Consider the following 17,409-nt stretch of genomic DNA (forward strand, 5'->3'; position numbering starts at 1 on the left):
CAATTAAGATAAAAATCAATACATCAAATTGAGCATTGCATATGCAAATTAGGGATGCATTTATGTGCTCATAATGCAAAAATAATGTACTACATGTCTACACTTCTATAATGGTCTCTTGGTTCTACAGGATGAATAGTGTGAAAATTTCCAATTTAGAATATGTTGTATTAATGTTTTGGCAGTATGTCTGTGGAAAAATATTTGTTAAACTATGGCTGCATTTTGAAAAGCCTTTTATTTCTTCCTGTTTATGAGTTCATTATGGAAAAGTAAGTTGTCTCAAAGTATTAAGATGGGAAACCATTTATACGTGTTCCATGAAACTGTTGAACAGTTAAAAAAAACTGTTTTTCACTTCTGCTTGGCAATTTTTACGAGTGTGTTCAGTGTAGCTTTTGAATAATACTCATTTTGTGTTTGTGTTTTTGGGGGTTTGTTTTTTTTTAAATATCTGGCTTGATGTTGAATATAATTTCATGTCACTAAGAGGAGCTACATTTTTGCCATACTGGTAAAGTTGCGTTGTGTGTCAGGATAATTGTTAACCGTATCTTCAGTGACACATTTAAGTGAAATAGATTTCAGAAGAAATGCCAATTGGTGGTCATCTTCACCCCTCTTCCTTAGGTATCTGGGTTGATTAAAAACAGAAATTAAGACTTGTTTCTGATTTCTGTTATGCATTTGTTTATTGTTGTCTCTTGTCAAGACTGCTACTGTTCTTGCACATGGTACGGTAAAGACGTGTGTGTGTGTGTGTGTGTGTGTGTGTGTGTGTGTGTGTAGAGGCTGCTAAGCACTGCTGCATATGTAACGAAGAGAATTAATCTATCACAAAGCAGTACTTGTGTGCTTCCTGAAAATGTATTACCACTGAGATGAAATAATTTTATTTTACTTTTTAAAGATAATTTAAACATTAGTTACTAGAAATTGAGTTTCTTGGTGTAGAGAAAGATACTTGGCATATTCATATTTGTAAGTGATGTTTTCTGCTAACTAGATTGAGCTTTCACATGAGAATTGAATAACTATGAAATAAATGGATGTAATAATGCTGCTATGATTATGCTTTTTCTTGACTGACTTTTGTCCAGTACATGTTAATGTTAATTTGTATTAAATTTTTAGGGATGCCTCATTTGGGAACTGCACATACAATCTCACAATCCTGGATTGCTTGCAGGGAATAAAAAAGGTAATAGCACATCTCCTTACTGTAAAATACAATGATTCTTTTAAAAAAAAAATTACCTAGAAATCTGGTGGGTTTTTGTTTTGTTTTATTTTAATTTCCTGGAAAAAGTCATACCCTGCCACAAAACTTGAAAGCATGAGGACTTCCTTTAAATGCAGAGAGTAGGAGAAAGTATTAAACTACTGATTTACTAGTTGGCTGCCACCTGAGTTTTACAGACTTCTGAAGATCAGATGATGTGTAGGAACTTGTATGTACACCAAACCTCTTCTGTGTGGAAAAGTTTCTGTAACAATTTGTTGGCTCAAATTAAAAATAGTTACAAAGGAATAACTGAGGTCAGTATCCTTACTTATTGAGAAAGTAGACTAAGATTTAATTAAAATTATTTAATCTAACTGGTATTTCAAAAATACTATCTTTAACACAGTATTTGTGAATGATGGTGAGAAAATTTAACAATGCTTAATCCAGTTTTATTACAAGTATTACCTTTATGACCTGTACTAAATAAAATTCTTGGAACAGTGACTTTTATGATTTGATATAGCTTCCCAGCCTTTCCAAAACTGTTGAAAAAGGAAAATGGTAATGCAATTTTAATAACTTGCTTAGTTTTTGTTGTACCATTATGCAGCAATTTGACTTGAGTATTTCTTCATTTTCAATTGACGGTTTTCAAACTGGATTTTCACTTTATAATTTTTGTGTCAAACTTCTCGAGGAAATTAGTTTTTAAAAAAAGTCAAATGTATAGGTAAGTGTTCTTTTCTATTAGGGATTCAGTGTACAGTGATGATGCATGGGACTGAAGAAATAAGTATTTTCTAGAAAACACATGACAGGATTGTCAGCACCAAAAATTAAAAAAACATGAGTCAGGCCCCCTGAAATCAGGAGATTGTCCTAAAAGTGAGATTATTACAAATTTATATATTTGGGGGGGTTATTTACCTTCTGATTTTGGACTGGTAGGATACTCTGGGGTCTTGAGGACTCCCCAGATAGCAAACCAGAATATATAGTCAGCTTCTTTGAATATTAACCTGATCCTGAATAAGTAATGTACGATGTAGTATGTTATCATTTTATTATATCTTTGCCTTAGTAAAAAGTTAAAAAAAAAAAAAAAAAAAAAAAAACCTGTACCATACTTATATGTATAAGGGGGTAGAATTAAAGTGGCAGGTGGTACCTTAATGTTACTTAAAGTTCTGAGTTTTCTGATTTGCTCAAATGTGCAAGCTTCAATGTTCTTAGTATAAACTTTTGGATTTTTAAAAATTTTAAACTCAGGCAATTTTATTTTGTTGATTCTTAAATATGCTACAAAATACAAAGGCCTGACAATAGACTATTATGATCAATCTCCTATGTAAGAAACTATCAAAAACATTTTTTATTATTATTATTTTTTTTAGGCCTTTCAGCATGGATTTTTTGATTTTAAGGCATTTGACGTGGATGAGTATGAACACTATGAGGTTTGTATATCTTAATTTTTTGCTCAAAGTATGTTAGACTTGCATGTGCAGTGGCACATGCTATGAATTAGAATGCGTGCATAAATAGAAATCAGTTGTAGTGTTGGACTTGGGATTTTATTTTTGTATTCTGACCAATGTAAATGAGTAGTACAAGTTAAAACTGTGGTACACCTCTACCTCAATATAATGCTGTCCTCGGGAGCCAAAAAATCTTATCACGTTATAGGTGAAACCGTGTTATATCGAACTTGCTTTGATCCACCAGAGTGTGCTGCTCCCGCCCCCTCCCCCCCGAGCACTGCTTTACCGTGTTATATCCGAATTCGTGTTATATCGGGTCGCGTTATATCGGGGTAGAGTGTATATGTACCAGTGGTGTATTCAATACTAAATTGAATACATACCAAAATCTCTTCTGGAGATTGCTTATTAAAAAGGCCACCTTACTTAAATTTATCCAGTGCTTTGATGTACTACTGTATGTATTTCTAGAAAATGCTATATTTTAAAAAATCATTCATGTAGCGAGCACAGAGGCATTGGTGTCCTTTTTTAAGTGTGGTGCTGCAGTTGAGCAGGCTTAAATAAAATAAGTCTAAAGATCTGTAGAAGTGCTTAACTTAAACAAGCCTCTGTGACTCCATTAAAAGCTGTTTAATTTATTTGAGATAAGATGACAGAGACATTATCTAAAACTACATTAGAAGCAAGAGGAAGACCAAGGACAAAGTAGGCCCATTACTCAATGTGGGGGGAGGGGAGAACAATAACAGAAAATGTGGAAATGGCAGAGGTGCTTAATGACTTCTTTGTTTCACTTTTCACCAAGAAAGTTGGTCATGATTGGACGTCTAAAGTAGTGAATGCCAGTGAAAATGAAGTAGGATCAGAGGCTAAAATAGGGAAAGAACAAACTAAAAATTACTTCGATAAGTTAGATGTCTTCAAGTCACCACGGCCTGATGAAATGCATCCTAGAATACTCAAGGAGCTGACTGAGGAGATATCTGAGCCATTAGTGATTATCTTTGAAAAGTCAAATCTATAAAAAGGGAAATAAGGACAACCCGGGGAATTACAGACCAGTCAGCTTAACTTCTGTACCCGGAAAGATAATGCAGCAAATAATAAAGCAATCGGTTTGAAAATATCTGGAAGATAATGAGGTGATAAGTAACAGTCAGCATGGATTTGTCAAGAACAAATCATGTCAAACCAACCTGATAGCTTTCTTTGACAGGGTAACAAGCCTTGTGGATGGGGGTAAGTGGTAGATGTGGTATATCTTGACTTTAGTAAAGCTTAGGATACTGTCTCAATGACCTTCTCATAAACTAGGGAAATGCAACCTAGATGGAACTATTATAAGGTGGGTGCATAACTGGTTGGAAAACCATTCCCAGAGAGTAGTTATCGGTGGTTCACAGTTGTGCTGGAAGGGCATGAGTGGGGATCAGTTCTGTTCAATATCTTCATCAATTATTTAGATAATGGCATAGATAGTACACTTATAAAGTTTATGGACAATAACAAGCTGGGAGGTGTTGCAAATGCTTTGGAGGATAAGATTATAATTCAAAATGATCTGGACAAACTGGAGAAATGATCTGAAGTATCTGATGATCTGAAGATGAAATTCAATAAGGACAAATGCCAAGTACTCCATTTTGGAAGGAACAATCAGATACAAAATGGGAAATGACTGCGTAGGAAGGAGTACTGTGTTGTAAGCAAGACAAAGAAGTAATTCTTCCGCTCTACTCCGTGCTGATTAGGCTTCAGTTTGAGTATTGTCCAGTTCGGGGCACCACATTTCAGGAAAGATGTGGACAAATTGAGGAAAGACCAGAGAAGAGCAACAAAAATGATTAAAGGTCTAAAAACATGACCTATGAGGGAAGATTGAAAAAAATGGCTTTGATTATTCTGTAAAAGGGAAGACTGAGAGGGGACATAAGAGTTTTCATGTACATAAAAGGTTGTTACAAGGAGGAGGGAGGAAAATTGTTCTTCTTAATCTCTGAGTTAGGACAAGAAGCAATGGGCTTAAATTGCAGCAAGGGAGGTTTAGGTTGGACATTAAGAAAAACTTCCTAACTGTCAAGGTGGTTAAGCACTGGAATAAATTGCCTAAAGAGGTTGTGGAATCTCCATCCTTGGAGATTTTTAACAGCAGGTTAGACAAACACCTGTCAGGGATGGTCCAGATAATACTTAGCCCTGCCGTGAGTGCAGGGGACTGGACTAGATGACCTCTTGAAGTCCCTTCCAGTCCTGTGATTTTATGATGAGTTAAGATCCCTCTGAAGTACAAGAGACAGTAGGAAATGGGCAAGAAGAATGTCCATGGAAAAGTTAGTTGAGTTTTTAGTTTGCAGGGAGTAAAATGACAGACAAACCTTGAACTCAGTATTGAACATTCAGCATTCACCAAATTGAGTTCTCCCATCCCTCCTACCATCTAGCTGTTCCCACAATTTTAAAAATTTTTGAAAGAGGTTTTTCTAAGTGCAGTAGTGTGCTATTGTGTATAGACTGATACACAATTTTGTTCTCCACGACAGCAGCCTTTGTTGCATTGCTCAGCATTTTTTGTTATAGTTACTATATTTTATGTTGAGCAAGTAATCTTTATTCTGTTTACTCTTTGTATACTATAGTAAAAGGCTTGTTCTAAAAACAAAAGATAGTTGATTGAAAAAAGAAGGTTCTTGGGAATATGTACATGCCCGGTCAAGTTTCTCTAGCACGGTGTGTACATAATAGTATAAACTAGTAATCTGTGTACAAAGTGTTCCATTCTTTGTTAATGTTTACATTTGAGATTATTCACTTTTGAAGAATGTGGAATATGTTATTTAAAGGAACACTGCTGCCTTGGATTAATTTTGACCTACTTAAAGAAATGAGAATCTGGGACCCTCTTCAATTTTCTCTTCTTGCATTCTTTCAGGTTTGCCCATTTAAAAAGTGTCTGTGTTCTCCTTTCTCCAGTTCTCCTCAACTCTCTCATAACCAAATGCCACTTACCTTTATACTTGCACTTCTCCAGTTTAAACACTGAGCATGCACACCAACTAACCTGCTGTGTGTATTTATTCAGTCCAGATACTTCCAGTATGTGAAGCTAAAAATGTAAACACGTATTTTTTTGGCACGGTCACAAATGTAATGACTTGTAGTGTAGATGTGGGAGTTGTTTTAAGAATAATTTTAAACGGACAGATATACAAGAATAATGGATGTAGAAACCAATTCTCCTTCATTGTCGTACACAGGTCCAGGCTTATAGATTGTTCCCTTTTCATTGAATTAGACAGAAAATACTGAATTTATAATGGTATTTTAGGTTCTTATCAGCTATCTCCAGTTGTCTGTCAGCTGTATATTTGTTCAGGTAGGTTAAAAATTGAGGTGTGGATGATGTCCCTTTTTAAGTACAAAGAATTCAGTATTCATGAATACAGCTGACAACATTGAGTTATCAAATGAAAAACGTTCTTATATAAAATTCTGCTCAATCTACTGAGGTTACAGACATTGGTATAAATTTGTTTGTTTCTGCTGTTTGCCAGGTAAGAAGTCAGGCCACCAGTCCTTATGCTCCTATTTACTTCAGCATGAGTTTTACTTGTGGGAGGACCATGGAGTCAATTGTAATGGGGTAGCCAGGCAAATAGTTTACAAATTACCTACAGTAATGGACATAATCAGAACTTTTTACTTGGCGAGATTTTATGTGGGGTGGTGAGCTAGTCTACTGAATATATCATCTACTCATAAATGATATAAAAATCTTCATACAACATGCAAACAGAGTGTCATTGCAAAAAATGTCACGTGTAGAGCAACTATATTGTCAAACTGGGAATGAACCCATCTGTAATTTTTTTAAGAAGCATTAGAAATTAGGGAAGCCTTGGGTTATGTGTCTGAGAGATGTTTTCAGATTTGGCCAGCTGAGGGAGCAATGGAAGAATTCCAGGTTTACAGATTAGTTGTGAAGCCTGAGTTTAAAAATAAACAAAATACTTTTGTTTCTCGTGTTAGAGGAACATGCAATCTTGTAGTTTCTTTTAAAGAAAACCCTCTTTCAGTGTTTAATATCCTCTTATTGATTTATAGTTGGGTTTGTTTACTGACTCATCAGAGCCATGCCAGTACATGGATTACAACTTTCACAAGGAAAAAAAGGAAATTATTATTTTGAGAGCTAATTTGTCTTAATTTGTTTACTATTAATTCCCTTTTTGCCATTGTTAATGATGTGGCAGATTTCCATAGCCTTTGATAATGCAGAAATGTCTTAGGTCAGGGGTAGAAAGGTTTGCCTATTTGAAGATCTCTCCAAAGTAGGCTTTTCTAAGATTACCTTTACTATCGTGTAAATTTCTGGCAAATAGCTTCATATATGGCTGGTTTCTCCCATTTTCTGAGCCAAATAGTTACGTCTGAAATGCTTTGCTCATATGATTTCTATAGAGAGGATACAGTTATTTAAAAAAAAAGTATTATTCAGGAATAGATTTTTAACAGTTGTGCATTAATTTTAAAATATTTTTCCTTTCTTCTCTCCTAAAATGCTCAATAGCGGGTAGAAAATGGTGACTTCAACTGGATTGTTCCAGGAAAATTTTTAGCATTTAGTGGACCTCATCCAAAAACCAAAATTGAAAATGGTATGTTCTTCTTGTCAATCATATGTCAAAACGTTTTGTTTTGTTTTGTTTTTATAACCCTGCTGTTCCTTAATATGATTCGTCTTTATTTCCAATCTCTGGCGTATTTGTGAAGAGAGTAGATAAGGGTTAGAGTATGTTTGAAAAAAAACCAAAGTTACATTGATTCCAGTAAGTGGATTGATAGGTTGATGTTTTTTGTGTGTTTATTTTTGTTTTGTTTTGTTTTTTTGTCAGTTTGGTTAGAATTTGGTATAGAATTTTCACATCATAGGACTTAATTTCATTCAATGACAATCAGGACAGATCCGTGGAATTCACTCAGTAAGTGACTCAGAAATTTGAGGTGGTTTCCTACTTTTCTTCCTGAAACTGACAACTGATCTCACTTCTATGCAGAATTAAAGGTGAACTACAAAGGGGGAAATGAAGAAAAAAGGGTGCAAGACCAGATTCTTTATATTGTATAAAAAAGCCCTGAAGGGTTTAAAAATGCTTGTTTTTACATTAGAAATTCAGGTGTTGCCTATTGAAGATTCTGTAGATGATGGAGAAACTAGTAGGTTTTAGAACATTAGAGAGAGCAAGGAGGTGAAACCTGATTGAGAGGGGAAGGGATTTTTATTCATACTACTTAAAGGGAAAGAGTCAACTAGAAATCTAGTTAGTTTTTAAAAAATTGGTTACAGGTAGTTTTTTTGCTACACCTACCCTTCAGTTTCCCTGCCAATCTATGTGGTTTTTCAAGTCACACTTTCTAATTTTAATGGTCTCTTTCCAGCTGCTGTATTTAATAAAAACACGCATACAAATTAAAATGGAAACTGATTAGCTATACAGGGAAACGGAAACCGCAAAGTACTGTCAATGTATTGAGTACATGAACTGAGAAAAAACATTTATTTTAACTTTTCAGTTACAATCATTACCTGCAGTGGGTACTTTCACAGATGTGATTTATAAGTTGCTCCTTTAAAATACTAGAGTGGAGGGATGAGGGGTGGTTCAACTGGCAGCCACTGGGAAGGATCCAACCCTCAGGATGATGGTGCCTAGCCCCCAAAAGCATCCAGCCCTGCACCATTTTTCTCTACAAAATTGGCATCCTCAGCACAGCATGACCTCATATGTATGGTGCATGCAAGATCATGCTGCATGAACACCGTTTTGTAGAGCAAAATGGCATCCTCTGCACAACATGACCTTCCACGTACTGAACGTGCAAGGTCACGCCTCATGGAAGACACTATTTTGTTCATGTACGTTGCCTGCGGAGGTCCTACACAGCTACGAATGCAGCCCACAGTACTGAAAAGGTTGGACCATCGTATGAAGTCTGAATACTTCAGAGGGTGTGAGCAGCCACATTGCAAAGCCATCCCAAAGTTACTGTGTCCTTGCTGGTGCTGCAGCCACCTGTGTGTCACCAGGACTTATGGGAGCATATCTCATGATTCTTTGTGTTGGAGTAAGCTGAGCCGTTCTTTAACGCTTTCCCAGTGAATTATCGAACTTGTCTGTCTTCTGGGCATACAGAGGCATTGTGGCAAGGCAATGAAGGACTGTAATTGCTTGAGTGATTTAACCTGCATTCTCATTGCAAAGTCGGTGAGCTCTTCGAGTGATTGCACATATCTATTCTACTGTAGGTATGTATGTACCTCATGCGCAGTTGTCGGGGAACTTTATCCCTCAGCAATATCCACTGGGGTGGCACAAGTGCTCTCCACCATCGCACACCACTGCATGCAGGTATAAGAATATGGAGTTGCAGCCAACCGCCCTTCAGTTCCTTCTTACCACTGTGATGGTTGTTAGAGCACTTCTGGTCTTGCTGTCGCAACCTTTTCCCTCACTTTTGGTATATAATTGTTTTGTTCTCTTAACAGTAGTTAGTGCTAGTGATAGGCTTCAGTTTTAGGTCCTTTTTGGGCCAAATTTTAATCTCAGTACTAGTACCAGAGCCATGCCTTGCACTCTGTTGTTTAAATCTTGCAAGTTGTGTGCCAGGCTGATGCAGGTCAGCAGGCTGATGCAGGTCAGCAACCTGCACTCCAGCTGCCTAAAATGTTGGGGGAATCCCACATCAAGGACAAATAAAGGATTTAAGCCTCACTCTAAAAAAGATAGAGCAGCCAGATGTAAGTGTCTCCTTATGGAGATGGCACCCTGCCCTCCATCAGAGCCCTTGGGTTCAGAGCGTATTCCAAGTGCTGCACCTTCAGTCTGGAGCACACTACCTGAGATGTCTTTGGCACCTCGTTCTTTACCCCAGTACCAAAGAAGAGAACCATATCTTCCAAGGACTTGGTACTCTGTTCAGAAAGAGCATTGGTACCAAGACCATCTAGAGGCTAAGGCTCTGGGAGAGAGACTGAGGGGAAGCATTCCCCAGAGCATTCCTCATCTAGAAAGGGGGGATTGTCGACTCTGGAATTTGTTCCGGGTCCATCGAGGCTGATCCCTGATGTTCCTATGCAAAAAGTTCAGATTCAAGACCTAGTTCTGATACCAATGACACCAGAGGCATATGCAGCCACTAGAGAATTACTCAACTTTTTGGAACAGGTATCCCTGGCAGTCCAGGAATGGTTTCAGCTGGTACCAGTGACTATGGTTCCTATACCAGCTCTACAAGAGCATGTGGTATTGATGCCCTCTATGTTTCTGGCACATAAGAGGCAGTACAATCCATGGGCAAACCACCATTAATATCCCCAGTACTGTCATTCTCTGGCTCAGCTTATTTTATTTCCTAGCCACATGGGTTCTGCTCCACTGTTATCATAGGACTTGGAGTCATTTTCTTCAGACTCAGAAGTGGGGTCTTTTTGTGTCCCATGCAAGACAGGATGCATACCCTCCATCAGAGCTTTGGAGTTCATGGGTCTCTCATCAATTCCAGAAGTGGGCACATCTCAAGAGACAAAGGCCTGTGCAAGTATGGGCCCAGACCATGTCCGAGGCCTTTCTGGACATCGAGTGTTCCTCCCCCTACTAGGACCTCCCTTCACGCATCTGAGTTGACTTCTTGGGGTGGCGGAGGAGGGTCAGCACCACAGGCAACATTCGCTTGACATATGGTACCAAGTAACTGGAAATTGCTCAGACAGCTCCTCGACCACAGGAGACAGACCAGACATCACCTCAGCATCCTGGTGCATCATCTTTCTTATCACCAAATGAGATTATAGAGATGGTGAGTGATTCACCACCATTGGAGGATTGCAGGATTCACCAAGAACTGCTTAAAAGGGTGGCTTTGGTGTTAGACATTCGGGGGAAGAGGTCCGCAAGAAATGCCACAAACTAGTGAATAAATTAGCTTCGATGGGAGCCTCCTGAGTTGCACTCCCAATTAATGAAGCAATTGGTAGACCCCTACCTCCTTTCCTTACCTTCTTCCTACAGTGAAACAGGCAGAGAGGAGATCCCATGTCCCTTCTAAGGGTTTTGAACACCTCTACTCTCACCCAGCTCCAGGCTCTTTGGTGGTGTCAGTAGCTAATGAGCCGGAGAGATAGGGGCATCAAGTGTTCACACCAAAGGGGAAGGAGTTGAAGAGACTGGACTTGTTTGGCTGTAAATTTTATTCAACAGGAGGGGTGCAACTTACAGTTGCTAACCAGCAAACTCCTCTGAGTTGCTATGATTACTTTCTGGGAAAACGTCATGAAGTTTAAAGACAAGCTACTGGAAGATTCCAGGCAAGAGTTCAGTGTGATGGTGGAGAAGGACAAACAGATGGTCAGGATCAATTGGATTCAGCGGACTCAGCAGTTTGTTCCATGGTGTCTGCCATATCTATGAGTCAGTGTTCATGGCTGCAGTCTACTGGTCTTCTCCTGAAGTACAACAGGCCATTCAAGATCTGCCCTTTAAAGGTCCCTTCCTCTTTTCGGAAAAGATGGACAATAAGCTATGTAGTCTAAAAGGTTCCAGGGCAGCCCTGAAGTCGCTTGGAATCTATACACCAGCGACAAAGAGGAAGCTTTTTGCCTCAGCTGCAAGACTTGCTGAGAAAAAGGGGCATAAATTATAGGATACAACTACCTCCTTACTCCTCCTTTGTGGCAGCAGATTCCTCTTGTCCAGCAGTCCATTCTAAAAACACATTTTTGACCGGTTTGTTGAGGGCAATATGCCAGTTCCTACAGTCCCATCTATTCCTTCCAATATGTTTTCCCAATCCTCTGTCCCACTTCCTCCATGCTCTTCAGGGACGCTCTCACAAGACCATTCTTCAGCAGGAGGTTCAATCTCTCCTTCTAGCTGTAGCCATAGAGTAAGTTCCTCTGTTTCTCAGGGGGAAGGGTTTTTGTTCTTGCTATTTCCTTATTCCCAAAGCAAAAGATGGTTTCAGGTCTATTTTAGATCTGAGAGAGTTAAATAAATACCTGAAGAAAATAAAGTTCCACATGGCCACCCTAGCTTCCATTATTCCTTCCCTAGAACAAAGGGATCGGTATGCTGGCCTCAACTTAAAGGAGGTTTACTTTCATATAGTGACCTGTCCAGATCAACAGAAGATTCTCAGGTTCATAGTGAGTGGAACCCACTACCAATTCACAGTACTTCCATTTAGCCTATCAACAGCCTTCCCACGAGGGCTACAACTGGTTTAACTCCACTGAGTGGAATAAATGGCAGTAGGGGAATAAATGTGGGCTGTGTGAGGTCCCTCCAAAATGCCAAAGTGACTAGCTTTTGATGCTCACTGTGTTCCATGGAGTACCCTACCATCAATGACCTTTGTCTGCTTTGCTCCCCACACTGTTCATCCTCTGTCATCTAAGGCTTCACTCCTCACTGATCCTCTAATCCTCAAGCTGCAGATAGTCAGGTACTTTAAATTGCTTGTTTGAATTTGAGGAGGATCAGCTCATTTCCCACCCCACTGCCAAAGCAACACTCTAAGCATGGAGGACAGGTCTCTTTTCTTCTCCTTTTCTGGGTTTGCAATTCTAAGGCAATTTGCACTTTTCTAAAATAAGCAAACATAAAACAGCAGACCTGTCTCTTCTTTTAAGGATACCCCTTGGCATAACATTTTTCTCAGGCCTCAGACGGTGGAGGGAAACTTTCCTCCCACTCTGAACATTTTAATGCAGATGATCTGAGTTGCTTATTCGCTAATGAAGACGTGGAGGAATGCTTCATTTGTGCCATTTGCCTGTCAGATAGCCAACCAGTAACCCAATCTCTCCAGGACCCTCTCAAAATGAGATTTAGGAAAAGCAGATCAGTTTTCCTCATTCTAGAATCTCTTGAAGATTGTTGATTCAGGTGGTCCATTAATAAGTTCTCTCTGACATACCAAGTCTAATTGGATAAGGGCACCAGATTCTTTTCTGTTCCAAAGATTGGTTCATCCTTTCTTAATCTTAATAGGATCTGATCTGATGAAAATAAATTCTGATTCCAGCTGATGAGGTGGGTCCTCCAGAAGATTTTATGGGCTGTGGAAAATCAAACATTCCCATAAAAGTGGTTTTAATCGTCTTCTATTGCTTTACATATGGTTATAGAATGCACAGTATCTGCATGAATGGCTCTGTCCATCATCCACTGCTTATTTCACTCCAGAAAAAGAGGCCCCATAGAAATAAAGGAGACTAAAAAAGCTGGATTTTGTCAAGATGACAATACCTGTCCTCTTCAATGACACCTCTTGTGACATTGTCAGTTTCTTGTTGGATCTCTTCTCTGCAACACAGTAGGTCAAAGAAGTATATGCCTTTGGACACTAGATACGGGCATCCTGGTTCAGTCACTCTTTTATATAGCAAAACTCTTTAGTTCCTACAAAAAGCCCTTAAGGAATCCTCTGACCTCAATAAAACATCCCTCTATCGATCCCTGTGAACTCCTTGAGGGAACATCAGGACACTTTCCTGAAACCATGACTTCCATCCCTCTCAAAACCACCAATCTTTTTGTCAATTGAATTTCCTGGCATGGTGAACTTTTATTTTCCAGCACCAGAGGGTTTGCTCCAGAGATGTAGTCTTCTCAAGACAATGAAACTTTGCTGACCCAGGCCCACCTTCCTCTGTAGGAAAGCTGAAATTTTTTTTCTCAAGCTGAGCCAATACCACTTCTGACTTATGGACTCAAAAGATTCTCAGACAGGGCCTTCTCAGGCTTGCAAGAGCCTCTCTGAAGACAACATGAAAAGACAAGCTTCTAGTTTGTGTAGGGGATCGCCTTTCTCTTGGAGCAATAATCATGGCCCCATCTAATCCTGGCTTCTGATCCATTTTTTTTCTCTTGGGGTTAAAGAGGCCTGGAGGGCATCTTCAACTTCTCTGTGCAAAACTCACTTCAGAATGGAGACTCCAGCTCTCGAGTTCAAAGAAAAAGCTTCCTGTAACCAGGGCTTTGGCGCGGAGCCCAGAGCTGGAGTGCAGAGCAGCTCCGGAGCAGTGGAGCTGAAAGCTTTTGCCTGGAGCTGGAGCGGAGCCGGAGCACAGCTCCAAAGCCCTGCCTGTAACATACATTTTTATTTGCAGGATTTAAACTTAATTAACTGTATTTCTTAACAATCCTAACATTTATATTAAGGTATTTTACTGCTATAAAATTAGCAGTAAGGCGATGCTGACTTATTACATAAATGGTGAAATCTTGTCCCTTTTGAAGTCAATGGGAGTTTTGTCTTTGACTCCAATGGGACCAGGATTTCACTTAGTTGCTAGGAGTATTTAGTTTTAAATGTTTTTATAAGTTTATTTTCTCCATCCCCCTCCCTCTACATGCCCATATAGTCATGAATGCAATTTTTCATAGGATTAGTCAGAATTTCTCCAATCGCCACTTGGCACAGCCAAACTTATTGCTTGGAAGAAATTCAGGTAAATAACCCAAATCAAGAAAAAAAAGATCTGGCCTTTTCTTAACAAAAGCTGCTATTTTCTCTACATGAGTTACCCTCTCTTAACCAACAATAAACAATGGTAAGATCAGTTTGGCTAGGTGTACTACCCACAGAAATAAAGATGAAAAATAAAAAAGAAGCAGAATACCAATTTAAAATTAACGCGTCTTGTGATAAACTTAATGTGCTAGCATAATAGTAGCATTACTAGCATATTCTTTACATATTGTACTGTAGTTTCTTAGTTACAGAAGGCGTCCACTTGTTCTAAGTCTCTTGGCCTTTGGCTCCACAACAAATACACATCTACACCATTATGGAATCCTACATTCACACACATTCCTCACTTTAAACCAGACAATCCTTCATTATAAGAATAGCTTTAGAGTGTGAGGGGGTTTCTAATGTATTAATTGTAAACCTAACTTATAACACACAGGACATTGTACAGTACCTAAGAGACATTATGCTTTAATGTCTTCTGATACCTTTATTTGTAAGAATAATAGTTTTATAAACCTCAGGCTAAAGCTTTCTGTTAATTTTTAACACATCTTAGCATATTTTTTCATATAGATATATTTACCTTTATTAAAAATGTCAAATGTGATTGTTTACAGCATTAGTAAAAAGTTTTTCATTCAAAAATTGTTTAGGTTTTTTTTAATGGAGGTCTGGATTTCTGTGTGTGTGTCAAGTAGTTTTCAGTGATTTACTAATGTGTAATCATTTTTTGCTTCTTTTAGGTTATCCTCTTCACGCACCTGAAGCCTACTTTCCCTATTTCAGGAAGCATAATGTCACATCAATCATAAGACTAAACAAAAAGATCTATGAGGCAAAACGTTTTACAGATGCTGGCTTTGAGCATTATGACCTGTTCTTCATAGATGGAAGCACACCAAGTGACAATATAGTGCGACGGTTCTTGAACATCTGCGAGAATGCTGAAGGTGCTATAGCTGTACACTGTAAAGGTATGTAAAAACCTAATACAGTGCACTTGTGAGTTTGTAGTTCAAAATAAGAAAATGCATTTGCCAGTTCTGAAAATAATTTTGCTTAAGAGTTTTTGATCCTGTGCAGGTTATCTTCATTCTTCAAAGAGTTCACATTAAATTCTTCTACTCCAGCATGAGAACTATACATTACATTATTTGCCACTCAGTGCTATTCAGGGTTTCTTTTTTTATTCCATATAATGATGCTGCTGGTTTTGTTTTGTTTTGTTTTGTTTTGTTTTGTTTATTTTGCTGAAGATCTCTCTTTAGCGTTTATGGAAAGTGGGCTAATAGATGGTAAGAGGCACACAGTCCTCTTCATGCTTCTGAATTGCTGCTGCAAATTTTGTCTAAAGAACATAACTTTTTTTTTTATTGTAAAATACAATTTTGACGTTACTATTGTAGCCTGAGGAAGAGTAAAACATAAAGTACATTGCGCCATAACTTAATACTGGGTAGCAAGTAATAAAATCTTTATACTCTACCTGGCATGACACTTTAGGTTAGCTATAGCATTGAGGGACTTAATGTATCTTTTTTTTGTTTAGTAATCAAATATGGATTATGTACCCAATTAAAATTTTAGACAGAGGAGAGCTGGACGGGTTGCACAGTGGATTAGTTCAGTGGTTCTCAAACTAGGCTGCCGCTTGTTCAGGGAAAGCCCCTGGCGGGCTGGGCTGGTTTGTTTACCTGCTGCGTCCGCAGGTTCTGCCAATCGCGGCTCCCACTGGACACAGTTCACCTCTCTAGGCCAATGGGGGCTGCAGGAAGTGGGGTGGGCCAAGGGACGTGCTGACCGCCCTTCCTGCAGTCCCCATTGGCCTGGAGCGGCGAACCGCGGCCAGTGGGAACCGCGATCGGCTGAACCTGCGGACGCGGCAGGTAAACAAACCGGCCCGGCCCGCCGGGGGCTTTCCCTGAACAAGCGGTGGCCCTAGTTTGAGAACCACTGGATTAGTTCACTAGAACGTGATCTCTCATCACATAGAAAATAAATCGTTGCAAATTAACTCCCATTTGTGATACTGGTGTCACAAAGTTTATATCTTGATGCATCAAGCACAGTTGGTAGGTTTTTTTTTTTTTTTTTTAAAGATTATACAGGAAGGACTAGCAGGGGCATTGAAGATCAAGAATGAAGTGCATTAACAGAGTTATAGAGAGGTTAGCAAAATATTTCTTTGTACTATGCCTGACTCAAAACAGTAGTATTCATTTGTCATTTCGATGAGCACTAAATTTTCCTACAAAATATTTAGAAAAAACTAAGTTCAGGTGTGTAACAATCCCCTTCCAGAAGTTGTCAGCAGACTTTTGACAACAATAACACAGAGCTGTATGGCTTAAACTAAAGTCGTAATTTAAATTGTTGATAATAATAGTAGATTGTTATCCTTTGTGTGAATTAACTACTAGAGGGACATGATACACTTAACAGTTGTGTTACAAATATATGACTCTAAATGCTCTGAATTCAGTGTTGTACATTTATATTGTTGAACTAGTCGTCCGTTAGTTCAGTACTGTACTATCTGAAGATCAACTACTTGGCCTTTGTTCCTTCCTTGGGCTCTACTAAATCTATGAGACACAAATTCAGTGTTCATTCATACTTAACATACTGCATGGTAGCTGTATTGCTCTCTTGTTTTGCCAGGGATGTTTCTACAGCTTCCATGTTAGAAATCACTTGTTACCGGACAGAGATGAAAGTAAGCCGGTACGCCCCGGTATGGCATACCGGCAAGAGCTGGTTTGCTGTACCGGTGCCACCCGGCTTCCCCAGGGCGGCAATTTAAAGGGCCTGGGGCTCTCAGCAGGGGCTGGAGGCCCAGGCCCTTTAAATTGCTCCCAGAGCCCTACTGCTGGAGCCCTGGGGTAGAGCTGCAGGGCTCTGGGGGCTATTTAAAAATCCAGAGCTCCCCTGCTTCTACCGCCCCAGCCCTTTAAATAGCCGCCGGAGCCCTGGAGTAGTGGCGGTGGGGCTCCGGCAGCTATTTAAAGGGCCAGGGTGGTAGAAGCAGGGGAGCCCAGGTCCCTTTAAATAGCCCCCAGAGCCCTGGGATAGTGCGGGACTCCAGCTGTCTCTGCCGCCCTGGTCCTTTAAATAGCCGCGGGAGCCCCACCGCTTCCCCAGGGCTCCCGTGGCTATTTACAG

At 39.4% G+C, this 17,409-nt stretch overlaps 1 protein-coding gene across 4 annotated transcripts in view; it reads left to right on the forward strand.

Annotated features, from left to right (window-relative positions):
* The window catches only part of CDC14A (cell division cycle 14A), a 137,022-nt gene that overhangs the window by 70,304 nt on the left and 49,309 nt on the right, over positions 1 to 17,409 (forward strand). For 3 of the 4 annotated variants that reach the window (XM_034778450.1, XM_034778451.1, XM_034778449.1), the window contains exons 6-9: positions 1,135 to 1,201; positions 2,623 to 2,685; positions 7,280 to 7,367; positions 14,991 to 15,221. In XM_034778450.1, coding sequence (XP_034634341.1) covers positions 1,135 to 1,201; positions 2,623 to 2,685; positions 7,280 to 7,367; positions 14,991 to 15,221 — 449 coding nt within the window. Of the gene's footprint in view, positions 1 to 1,134; positions 1,202 to 2,622; positions 2,686 to 5,552; positions 5,642 to 7,279; positions 7,368 to 14,990; positions 15,222 to 17,409 lie in introns of those variants that run through there. The other variant, XM_034778454.1, reaches the window with a different exon arrangement.

This window comes from Trachemys scripta, chromosome 8 (genome assembly GCF_013100865.1).
Source record: "Trachemys scripta elegans isolate TJP31775 chromosome 8, CAS_Tse_1.0, whole genome shotgun sequence".
Taxonomy (NCBI): Eukaryota; Metazoa; Chordata; order Testudines; family Emydidae; genus Trachemys; species Trachemys scripta.